The following is a 13,548-nucleotide window of genomic DNA, read 5'->3' on the forward strand; positions in this document are numbered from 1 at the left end:
CACTACATTTTAACACAATCTCTTTGGCTAGGAATATTATTTTTGAATTATATTATCCTTGTTGGTTTTATCAGCAGTGTCCAACTCACAATAACATAGCGAAAAAAATAGCCAACCAATTTTATGTGACTCTGATTAAATATATATGTTTTATAGTTTCAGCATGATAAGTTAAGGTAGATATATTTCAGATTCAAGTTTAAACAACATCAACAGGTTGCGACACACAGCAAATTAGTGTTATTATTATTAATATGATTATTTATGTGTACATTCAGTCATTCTTGCAGTGCTCTTACCATTTCATGTAGTTCAGAATTTTCAAGAATTTTCTTTTCCTGGATTGCGCGCTGCATCGTCTCAGTGAAACTCGGGTCCATCACTAAAACACTCTGTCCACCGAGTGTAGAAAACTTACAATCACTCTTCCTCGAGTCAGTCGTCATGCACACTTCATAATTATACCCGTGCGGCAGAGTTCCAGTGACTCCTGTGTCTGCGTAATGCGGTGGATAGTACGGAATAACAGGCAGATTGGACTGAAAGAGGAAGCGAGATTGTCTCCATCTGTAGATCTTTACTGATATTATCACAACCACACAAGTGATAAAGAGGAAAGAAACAGCAGCCAGCGCGAGAACTAAATAAAAAGTCAGGTTGTCGTTGTATTGTTTTTCATGCGTAAAGTCTGTGAACTCTGACAACACTTCAGGAAAGCTGTCAGCCACAGCCACGTTAATGGAGACCACAGCTGAGCGAGAGGGTTGTCCGTTATCCTCCACAACAACAGTGAGTTTCTGTTTGACAGCATCTTTATCAGTCACTTGTCGCACAGTTCTTATTTCTCCATTCTGTAAACCCACTTCAAACAGCGCTCTGTCTGTAGCTTTCTGTAGTTTATAGGAGAGCCAGGCATTCTGTCCAGAGTCCACATCAACAGCCACCACTTTAGTGACGAGATATCCAACATCTGCAGCACGAGGCACAATCTCAGCCACCACTGAACCGCCAGTCTGTACTGGATACAGAACCTGAGGAGCGTTGTCATTCTGATCTTGAATATTAATATGTATTGTCACTTCGGAGCTCAAGGGCGGGGATCCTCCGTCTCGAGCTGTCACGTTAAATAAAAACGATTTTAACTGTTCAAAATCAAATGATTTCACTGCATGAATAGTTCCAGTAAGTGAATCCACAGACACGAGAGAACTTAGCGGCGCACCACGCATGTCTTCATCCTTCAGGAAGTAGGACAATTGCGCGTTGGGACCCCAGTCAGCATCGTTTGCTGTTACAGTCATTATAGCCAGACCAGGAGAATTATTTTCACTAACAAATGTTTTATATTCGTCAGAATTGAATTTGGGCGGGTTGTCATTGACATCTGATATTTTTACAGTCAGTGTTTTGTTTGCGTGTCGCGCTGGACTTCCTTGGTCTGATACCAAGATCGATATGTTATATTCAGCAAAAAATTCTCGATCAAGCATATCATCAGTAATTAAACTATAATAGTCTGTGAGAGATGACTCAATTTTAAACGGTATGTTTTGATTTAGTGAGCAATGAACAAGGCCGTTTTTACCCGAATCTGCGTCTTCTACGTTAATGACGGCTACGGTTGTTCCCACTGGGGAATTTTCAGGAAGGGTGTTTGAGAAGGACATAAGCTGTATGGTGGGAGAGTTGTCATTTTCATCAATTACATCTATGACAAATTTGCATGTATCTGCGAGACCTCCTTTATCTTTTGCTTTAATGTTTAACTGATAACTATTTTGAGATTCATAATCTAAATTACTTAGAAGTGTAATCTCACCTGTATCTGTGTTTATCTCAAAAAGCTCCCTCACTTCTTTGCTGGCTACAGCGAAGGAATAGGAAACATGGCCATTTGCACCTTCATCAGCATCAGAAGCACTAACAGAACCAATAACAGTACCAGCAGGTGACTCTTCCCTTACTTCAGTTTTAAATACTGACTGTTTACACACCGGGGCATTATCATTAACATCCAGAACAGTAACATGAATTCTTGCAGTGCCTGATTTTTGAGGTGATCCACCATCAGCTGCTACAAGAACCAATTTAATCTCATCGCGCTGCTCTCGATCTAGTTCTCGCTGTAAAACCATCTCAATGTATTTGTTGCCATCGGTCTGACTATGCACCTCCAGTTTAAAACTATCAGCTGGATGTAGTTTATAGCTCTGTATACTATTCAGACTGACATCTGTATCTATAGCGCTATCCAAAGGGAACCTAGTTCCAGATATCGCATTTTCGCTTATTTCCAGGTTAACATTTTCTTTCGGAAATAACGGAGCATTATCGTTTATATCTTGCACCTCAACAGTGACTCGGTGCAGCTCGATAGGGTTTTCAACGATAAGATCAAAACTGAAGCTGCAAGGCGTTGTTTGCTTACAGAGCTCCTCGCGATCTATCCTTTCTTTAACTACTAGAGTTCCTTTGTCTCTGCTCAGATCGACATACTGTCGTCCGCCCTTTGTTACGACGCGAGCTTTTCCAGATATTAGTCTACTTATCTCTATCCCCAGATCCTTAGCGATGTTGCCTACGAATGATCCCTCTGGCATTTCCTCCGGGATGGAATATCTCACATTGCAATTTACGACGTCCATTCCGCTGAAGCAGAGAATGAAAAACACAATCTGCCATTTTGAATGCGTAAAAAACATCCAAATACCGTCTGAAATGCTTACTAAGCAGCAGAAAGCCATCTCGATAAACTTTGTGGTCAAACAAAGTGGGATCAAACACGAAAAAACATTACATTCTTAAATCCAAAATAACGAATTCATGTTCTTTCCGTGGAAAAAACGCTGCATACGTCCAACCGAGCCAGCAAGGGACTGGCAATGCAGACAATACAGAGAAACACTCTCTCTTCTCACGTTAATCAACAGCGGCACTCAGAGCTTTAAAGTCGCAAATACAAGACCAGTAGCCTCAATGTGGCTGCAACCAAATATAAAACATAAACAGCACTAAAATAATAATAATAATAATAATAATAATTATTATTATTATTATTATTTATTGTAACTGATTCATGTTCATATGTCCAGTAAGGGCTAGCGCAAAATGCGGCATCGGCATCTCGAAGCGGCACTTCCGGTGGCATCTCCAGCGGCCATCAGTGAGCGGCATCTCCAGCGGCCATCAGTGAGCGGCATCTCCAGCGGCCATCAGTGAGCGGCATCTCCAGCGGCCAGGACTTTCCGGTGCAGCGGCATCTCCAGCAATGAATATTTTCTATTTTATTAACTGCATTTTAACTAAATAACATTATGTAGCTACCACAGAGTAGCATAGCTTATATCATGTGTGCATATCCTTTGTAAATAAAGTTTTGAGTTTCTGTTAGCCTACATCAGAGAAAGCTGCAATTGTTCTGAGTATGATACAGGCTATGCTGTAACGTTATAAGTTTCCAGCAAGAAGTGTCTATCACTTTAATGTTTCAGAAAATGCTGTTTATTAAATATGAATAAATGGTTATTCCGTTAATACAGAAATGCGTTAAGTTAATACAGAAATGAGTTTCTGATGTGCTGCACAATTCTGATATTAATTCAAATAAGCTGTAGGCCTACAAAGCTAAAATTGAGGCGGCATCTCCAACAGCCAGCTGTCGCTTCAGCGGCATCTCGTAGCGGCATCTCCAACAGCCAATAGACTTTGTCCAGCTGTGGCTGCTGCCAAAGTGTGACCACTTTCTGATTAATTAGTTATGTTTCTGCGAAGAGGAAATTATTAAATCCTTTTTTTTTTTAAATAAAAACTTAGGCTAACTGAACATATTATTAACATTCATGTGAAAAATTATAATTAGCCTACTCATTTTAAAGGTTTTTACATAGAGACCTGCAGCTAATGAATTAGAAACACACCAAAATATAGCCTAATTGTAATTTTATTTAACATTTGTTATTCTTCAAATTAAATCGTCTTTACAAACATAGACTATATGAGCTAGATTCAACTAATCAATATAATATTGTTATTATTATTATTAATAATAATATTATAAATATTAACAATATTAGTAGGCTAGCCTACTAGTACACATTTATTAAAAACATATCTGTTGTAGGCTATCTGTAGCCTAAAACACATTTATTTAGCCTCACATACTGACTTTATTTGTAGTTCATACTGTTTTAATACCCTGTATTTTCTTTCTCATTTTTAGGAAAATCCCTTAATTACCATTGTTTATTTCTATATCAAATGTCATACACTTGCAATGAAGCTAAAAATATAAACAACTACATCATTATGTTGATATCCTATATTTTTACAATAAAACTTACGACAAACATGTCTTCTAATATCAGTTGTTGCGTATAGGCTATACCGAGCTGCATCGAACACATTTGTAAAGTACTTTCCTTGAACACATTGTGCAAGTTCACTTTAATACCGAGTGCTTTATATACATGTTGCTGCTGATTGGACTGCAGTTCTGACACACCCACCAAACAAGAGAAAAAGTATCTCGGCGCTTGCGCACCGTTTTGAACTTGAACATGCCCCTGTAGAGGGCTGCTGCAACTTCACTTTTTAAAGGACAATATCCGGGCCGGACTACTGTCAGTTATATATTTGAAATGAACATGATTTCTTAATGTCTAGTGACATATCAGGGCCATTTTATGATTAATTTAAATACATTTCTTACATACAGCTCATTTAACTAATCAAAACCAATCGCTTGTAAATTACTTGTAACGGAATTCACAAAACATACATAAAATTGATAGCATATCACTTGATAATCATTTAAGAATGTATTGTAAAAATCTAAATAGGCTATTAAATCAAATATGTCCAGCGGCATCCGCTGGAGATGCCGCTGCACTGATGGCCGCTGGAGATGCCGCTCACTGATGGCCGCTGGAGATGCCACCGGAAGTGCCGCTTCGAGATGCCGATGCCGCATTTTGCGCTTGCTCTTTCTCCATATGTCACTGGGTCACAGGCTGTTCAATCAGTAACCAACACAACACAGTAACAGGCAACTGGAGGAAACCGTTGGCTATTTCAGCACCATCGGAATGAACAGCGCCCGACGAATTCAATACAGAATACAATGTTCCACTCGCAGACTCTCGTTGAAATGAATGGTAGAACAAAAACTGGAATAGTATTAATAGGTTGTGCCCGGTTGTACAAGTGAATATGTTTATGGTCAATTGTTCAAATATATATCCAAGCTTTTCAGTCTCTATTAGACACAATAATGTAGAATCATCCATCATAAGCAGCATGCATCTCAGTTAATTTATAGTAAAAAATTGTTTTTCTTACCTATAGAAGAACATCCAGTATTGGTTCGCAGAGGATAGCATGAAAGACAAAAATGAGATTAAACAAGTTAGGGCTGTTTACATTAATCATTCAAACCATTAAAACTGGGGGGGGGGGGGGGGGGGGGGGGGGGCTACAATTTAGGGTTAAACAAAATCAATAGTAGGCCTAATCATACTTTTACTTTTTTATTTTAAGCATAGAGGTATATTATTTCATAAATATATATATATTTTTCTTGTTGTAAAAAAAGTGAGTAAATTAAGTAAAGTGACAAAAACTTGTATTAATTTGTCTTGAAATTTTAACTTTATTTGACAATTACTTGTTTTACATCCAGTACAGCAGTACAATAAGGTTTACATTTTTCAGACACTTTCTTACAATTAACATGAATTTACAGATGAATTAATACACATGTGTAGTTTGAAATTGTTAAATAAACATGACAGAAAACCTTAAATGACTATAACTCTGAGAGAGAATAATGTTCACTGTAAAAAGTGAAGATATGCAGTTGTACCTACAAATTCTATGTTTTGTTGTTGTAACCTACTTCAATCTGTTTAATGTAACATAAAACAAGGGAATGCTGTTTTAACTTAATTGAGTTCACTGACCCACAATACAATTTCCATTAAAGCTCAGGATGGACACATTCAACACATGCGCACTTGTTTCTTGCTGATCGGCAAATTTTGCTTCAGTGAAAAATTGTTATTTGGGGTTATTAAACACATTAAGTTGTATCATAGTGAAAATTGCATTTGACAGCGCTACTCTTCAGCACAATGGTAACCACAAAATTCAATAACAGAAGCTCCTCTGAATGTCCAACATTAAACATCAACATAACATATTTCCCTTTCCTGAAAAACACATAAAATAACACTTAAAGGAGAACTCCGGTCAATTTTAATATTGAGCTAATTTTTTTGTAAATTTGGAGTGCTGTCAATACAGAGAACAACGAGAAGAAACGGTGTTGCCTACACTGTGTTATCCTATGATGTGTCATTACAAGTGCCCAGCCATGTTAGATGATTCCTTCAGAGTGAACACGAGTGAATCTGACTACAGCAGATGTGAAAGATATGAATAAAAATGAATTCACTCTGAAGGAATCATCTAACATGGCTGGGCACTTGTAATGACATATCAAAGATGTTAAGAGGCTAAAAGCAGGTTTAAAACGTGCCCCATTGAAGTCAACAGGGTGCAAATTTTAAAAAGAGAATAACACAGTGTAGGCAACACCGATTTTTGTCGTTGTTCTCTGTATTGACAGCACTCCAAAATTACAAAAAATTGAGCTCAATGTTAAAATTGACCGGAGTTCTCCTTTAATCCCTAAATTTACTCTCCAAATGCAGTCCCTTGCAAAGCATGCTGGAAACTACAGATCCACTGCCCATGGCTGCATTTCTCAAAAGCACCATGAGCTAAGTTGTGCTATCATAGAGACCATTGGTGACAAAAGCTCTATGATCTACTTAGGCTTACGATGCTTTTGAGAAATGCAGCCCTGGGAAGTGGATATGTAGTTCCCAGCATGCTTTGCAAGGGACTGCATTTGGAGAGTAAATTTAGGTATTAAGTGTTATTTTATGTTTTTGAGTAAAGGGAAAAGATGTTGGTAGATTAGGTTAATGTTCAGTTATGTTCAACATTTAGAGTTGTTTCTGAAATGTATATCAAACTTATTAAGTCATTTTACCTAGCTGGAGAAATCAGGTTATATCTACTGACAGTTATGCTTCAGTAAAACCTTTTTTTTTTCAGGTTGGTTGAAATCCGTTAAAATCAGTTTAATACGTTTAAAATAATTGATTTCATTTCAACAAAACCAGTTATTGTAGACCACATGAAGTACATTTTTAAGTTGAACTGACTAAACAATTTTTTCAGTGTGTAAAGCTGACACCAGAGATCAGAACTTTGTACAATCTCATAAATGCATTAACAGAACTCGAACCAGGAAAATGAAGAGGTAGCAACCTTCATCACACACACTCTAACAAAAAAGAAAAAACAAAACAAATAAATAAAGGAAAATGTTAAGTCAAAACTAATCAAATTATTTATTTACCAGAGTGAGGTAGCTTAGTCCTTCATCAGTGGTGTTACTACATGTGTCTGTTGTTTTTGTGTCACACAAAGTTTGAGAGAAAGGGGCAGTGTTTTCATTGTAAGATGTGATGAACTTGAAGTCACTTGTGCGCGAGCCTGTGGTTAGATACGCGTCATAATTGTAAGAGCTGTGGAGAGTTCCTGCTCCATCCACCTCTGCATAGTTGGGAGGCAGATAGGCGCTGGGAACAGCAACTGCTCCATCAAACAACAGTCTGGGCTTTCTCCTGAGACAAAACTTCACTGCCAAGATCAGTATGATGAACGTCAGGAAGAAGGTGCACACGGAAACTAATGCAATGATCAAGTATGACGTTACTTTAGAGTTGCTGTCGTCATAAGTCATATCTTTAAGTTCAGGAACTTCAGAAAGGTTGTCAGAAATCAGTAAATTCACAGCACAGGTTGTAGACAGAGAGGGCTGACCGTTATCCTTCACTGAAATAACAAGGTTCTGCTTCATATTGTCAGATTCAGAAATGTCTCGTTGTGTTTTGATCTCTCCACTATGGAGACCGATTGAGAAAAGTCCCGGATCAGTAGATTTCAAGATCTGATAGGACAGCCATGCGTTCTGTCCAGAGTCAGCATCTACAGCGATCACCTTGGAGACCAGAGAGCCCGAGAGAGACGCTTTAGGGACCATTTCGGTCATTACAGACTTTCCATCTGGAACAGGGTATAATATCTGTGGAGAGTTATCATTCTCATCTGTTATGAAGACTTTCACAGTCACGTTACTGCTGAGCGGAGGAGAACCATTGTCTCTGGCAACAACTTTGACACTGAAGTTTCTGAACTGCTCATAGTCGAATGATCTTACAGCATGAATCACCCCTGTGTCTCCATTAACAGATACAAATGAGGACACTGGAACCCCATTGACTTCACTGGGTACCAGAGAGTACAGTACAGTCCCGTTCTGTCTCCAGTCTGGGTCCTTTGCTCTGACAGAACAAACAGAAGTTCCTGGTTTGTTATTTTCACTTATATAAGCACTGTATGTCTGCTGCTCAAATACAGGAGGATTGTCATTCACATCTGAGACAAATAAATGAATTGTCATGGATGTGGATAATGGTGGAGATCCTCCATCTGTGGCTGTGATGGTAATGTTGTAATCAGATTCTTTCTCTCGGTCTAGAGCTTTTGTAGTTACTAGAGAGAAATAGTTTTTAACAGAAGGGTTCAGTTTGAAAGGAACATTTTGCTGAACAGAGCAACGAATCTGTCGGTTTTCTCCTGAGTCTTTGTCTTGAACATTAATGATTCCCACTTCAGTGCCTGGATCAGAGTTTTCAGGTATCGGGTTATTCAAAGATTTAAGGATGATTCTAGGTGGATTATCATTAACATCAGTTATATCTATGATAACTTTAGCAGTCGATGCCAGTCCAAAGGCATCTTGGGCATGAATTCCCATTTCGTACATTTTGTCTTTTTCATAATCAATTTCTCCGGTCACCACAATTTGTCCTGTTGTTTTATCAATAGAAAATAATTTAGCAGTTTTCTCTGAAATTCTGCTGAATTCATACGCCACTTCCCCGTTTGGACCTTCATCAGCATCAGTGGCGCTCACTCTGATTATTTCTGTTCCTGAAGGTGTATTTTCAGCCAGAGTGACCTTATAAACAGGCTGACTAAATACTGGGACATTATCATTGGCATCTAGAACAGTGATGTGTATGACAGCAGTGCCAGATCTCTGCGGTGAACCACCATCAGTGGCTGTGAGGATCATATCTATCTCCTTCTGCTGTTCACGATCCAGCTCCTTTTCCAACACGAGTTCTGCGTATTTCCCTCCATCTGCACTATCATGAACATTCAAAACAAAATGTTTGTTTCTCTCCAGTGAATATCTATTGACCGCGTTATGTCCAATATCTGAGTCATGAGCCTCATGCAAACGGAATCGCTGGCCTTTAACTGCTGATTCTCTAATTTCAAAGTTAAAACGGTCACTTGGAAATCGTGGCGCATTGTCATTTATATCTTCAATATTCAGAATTATACGGTGCACTTCAAGAGGGTTTTCCAGGACGAGCTCATAACTGAGAATGCAGGGAATTTGAGATCCACAAATCTCCTCTCGGTCTATTGTCTCTCCCACGATTAAATCACCAGTATTCAGATTAATATCACAATACCGTTTGCTGCTGTCCTCCGTGTCTATCCGAGCTTTACGAGCAGATAATTGTTTCACATCCATCCTGAGATCCTTGGCTATATTTCCAATCACATACTGGCGCTTCGTTTCTTCTGGAATATTGTAGCTCAGATCAGCACAGACGATTCTCAGAGGAAACAGAAGGAGAGCCACGAAACACTTAAACAAAGGACCTGAAGAAAGTATGTATCCCATTTTTGAAGACTTGATGTTGCTCCTGTCCAACAGTAAATAGTCTTTGAAGGATGATTTTCTAATAATTATATCGGCGTCGACGGACTGTTACTCCATTTTGTGAGATGTTTATTCTACCAGACAGAGCTCATACTGCATACATTAAGTGTGGGAGGAGAGACGCATCAGTCTGCACTCTTGGTGAATAGCGACACTGTGAGTATTTCTCTGTTTATTGCATCTTTCATGTATGTATTAAAAAGACAAGAGTGAATAACCAAGTGAAGTCATGTTTTTCATCGCGTAATTTTGTAAAATAGTCAATTTACATGCATCAAAATATATTGGAAAGGAACTAAAATTTTCACCCATTTAGACATAAAAAAAGACAGCGCTTGTTCTTGCGTGTGGTGCTGAAACCTGATGACCTCAAAGACATTGGACAAGAAATTACTTACGTAACTTTGAAATCATATAGGATTAAACTCGTTTTAAAAGAAACTTGAGGCTTAACCTTTTATTCACAGCTTCAAACTAATTTTGTTATTTATTAAGACTTAAAGTAGATGTAGCCTATATTGTACTATCAGCCTCAAAGTGAAATATTCAATTATTTTAGACCATCGGCCTTAAAACTTACTAAAAAACTAAGTTTGGTTTTTAGACTTAAACAACAACACAATATCGTAACAAACTGTTAAATCTGACAGATCAAATACACAACTTTACCAGACTGTGCCATATTATATTTTCTAACCTTGTTTGAAGACCGCTATGCCCATAACAAAATATACCAGGAGGAATATATATATATATATATATATATATATATATATATATGCAGAGACATTTCTAAAAAAACAGACTTTTGTATTTGTGTCCATAGTTGATGAATGCAGCGCTCAAGTTGCCTACTATTAAAGGTGTGTATGAATGAGATTTAAAAAAAAATCGCACAATAAATTATCTGGACCATTAAAATTGTTCCATTATATAGTGGCAAAAGCATTTGATAAGATAATATGAAATTCGGCAAAAGAAGAAAGATGATAGTACTTTTATACATGTAATGCAGCGCCAGGTTCTAATAAATTACCACTCAAATAATTTATTTAAACTGGAACCACCTTAGTGAAAGAAGTGATATTATTAATTCTAATATAAGAAAAAAAAGAAAAAAAATATAATCGGCGTCAGCGGAGACACCACGAAATGAAAAATAAAAAAGGAGTCCAGAGGAGTTAAGCCTCTCTTACCTCATCTTCAATTCCTGTAACATCTAGTGTTATCATGCTCGAGCCAAACTGAATATTGTCTTCATTTTTTAGAGTCCCATCAAAAGGAAGCGTGTTTTCATTATACGATCTCACAAACTTGAAGTCACTTGTGCGCGAGCCTGTGGTTAGATACGCGTCATAATTGTAAGAGCTGTGGAGAGTTCCTGCTCCATCCACCTCTGCATAGTTGGGAGGCAGATAGGCGCTGGGAACAGCAACTGCTCCATCAAACAACAGTCTGGGCTTTCTCCTGTGACAAAACTTAACTGCCAAGATCAGTATGATGAACGTCAGGAAGAAGGTGCACACGGAAACTAATGCAATGATCAAGTATGACGTTAATTTAGAGTTGCTGTCCTCATAAGTCATATCTTTAAGTTCAGGAACTTCAGAAAGGTTGTCAGAAATCAGTAAATTCACAGCACAGGTTGTAGACAGAGAGGGCTGACCGTTATCCTTCACTGAAATAACAAGGTTCTGCTTCATATTGTCAGATTCAGAAATGTCTCGTTGTGTTTTGATCTCTCCACTATGGAGACCAATGGAGAAAAGTCCCGGATCAGTAGATTTCAAGATCTGATAGGACAGCCATGCGTTCTGTCCAGAGTCAGCATCTACAGCGATCACCTTGGAGACCAGAGAGCCCGAGAGAGACGCTTTAGGGACCATTTCAGTCATTAAAGACTTTCCATCTGGAACAGGGTATAATATCTGTGGAGAGTTATCATTCTCATCTGTTATGAAGACTTTCACAGTCACGTTACTGCTGAGCGGAGGAGAACCATTGTCTCTGGCAACAACTTTGACACTGAAGTTTCTGAACTGCTCATAGTCGAATGATCTTACAGCATGAATCACCCCTGTATCTCCATTAACAGATACAAATGAGGACACTGGGACCCCATTAACTTCACTGGGTACCAGAGAGTACAGTACAGTCCCGTTCTGTCTCCAGTCTGGGTCATTTGCACTGACAGAACAAACAGAAGTTCCTGGTTTGTTATTTTCACTTATATAAGAACTGTATGTCTGCTGCTCAAATACAGGAGGATTGTCATTCACATCTGAGACAAATAAATGAATTGTCATGGATGTGGATAATGGTGGAGATCCTCCATCTGTGGCTGTGATGGTAATGTTGTAATCAGATTCTTTCTCTCGGTCTAGAGCTTTTGTAGTTACTAGAGAGAAATAGTTTTTAACAGATGGGTTCAGTTTGAAAGGAACATTTTGCTGAACAGAGCAACGAATCTGTCGGTTTTCTCCTGAGTCTTTGTCTTGAACATTAATGATTCCCACTTCAGTGCCTGGATCAGAGTTTTCAGGTATCGGGTTATTCAAAGATTTAAGAATGATTCTAGGTGGATTATCATTAACATCAGTTATATCTATGATAACTTTAGCAGTCGATGCAAGTCCAGAGGCATCTTTGGACTGAATTGTCATTTCATAGTTTTTTTCATTTTCAAAATCAATATCTCCAATCACCACAATCTGCCCTGTTGTTTTATCAATGGAAAATAATTGTACAGCTTTATCTGATATTCTGCTGAATTCATACGTCACTTCCCCGTTTGGACCTTCATCAGCATCAGTGGCGCTCACTCTGATTATTTCTGTTCCTGAAGGAGTATTTTCAGCCAGAGTGACCTTATAAACAGGCTGACTAAATACTGGGACATTATCATTGGCATCTAGAACAGTGATGTGTATGACAGCAGTGCCAGATCTCTGCGGTGAACCACCATCAGTGGCTGTGAGGATCATATCTATCTCCTTCTGCTGTTCACGATCCAGCTCCTTTTCCAACACGAGTTCTGCGTATTTCCCTCCATCTGCACTATCATGAATATCCAAAACAAAATGTTTGTTTCTCTCCAGTGAATATCCGTTGACCGCGTTATGTCCGATATCCTTGTCATGAGCCTCATCCAAACGAAATCGCTGCCCTTTATCTGCTGATTCTCTAATTTCAAAATTAATACGCTCATTTGGAAATCGTGGCGCATTGTCATTTATATCCTGAATGTGCAGTATTATTCTGTGCACTTCAAGAGGTTTTTCCAGGACGAGCTCATAACTGAGAATGCAGGACATTCGAGATCCACAAATCTCCTCTCGGTCTATTGTCTCTGCCACGATTAAATCACCAGTATTCAGATTAATATCACAATACCGTTTGCTGCTGTCCTCCGTGTCTATCCGAGCTTTACGAGCAGATAATTGTTTCACATCCATCCTGAGATCCTTGGCTATATTTCCAATCACATACTGGCGCTTCGTTTCTTCTGGAATATTGTAGCTCAGATCTGCACAGACGATTTTCAGAGGAAACAGAAGGAGAGCCACGAAAAACCCAAAGGATGGAACTGCAATTAATTTGTATTCCATTTTTGAAGATTTGATGTTGCACCTTTCCAACAGTAAATAATCTTTGACGGATAATTCTCTCAGCGT

General features: G+C 38.5%; 2 protein-coding genes across 2 annotated transcripts in view; both read right to left on the minus strand.

Annotated features, from left to right (window-relative positions):
* The window catches only part of LOC306991353 (uncharacterized protein), a 167,004-nt gene that overhangs the window by 101,556 nt on the left and 51,900 nt on the right, over positions 1-13,548 (minus strand).
* LOC306991303 (protocadherin beta-16-like) lies at positions 279-9,324 on the minus strand (the record flags this gene model as incomplete). The annotated part of the gene is made up of 2 exons (XM_079599034.1): positions 7,427-9,324; positions 279-2,753 (listed from the first exon to the last, which is right to left on the minus strand). Exons 1-2 carry the CDS (start codon positions 9,209-9,211, stop codon positions 279-281), a joined length of 4,260 nt encoding a protein of 1,419 aa, XP_079455160.1. The 5' UTR covers positions 9,212-9,324.

The sequence above is a fragment of the Phoxinus phoxinus genome, assembly GCF_949152265.1.
Source record: "Phoxinus phoxinus genome assembly, chromosome: 23".
NCBI lineage: Eukaryota > Metazoa > Chordata > Actinopteri > Cypriniformes > Leuciscidae > Phoxinus > Phoxinus phoxinus.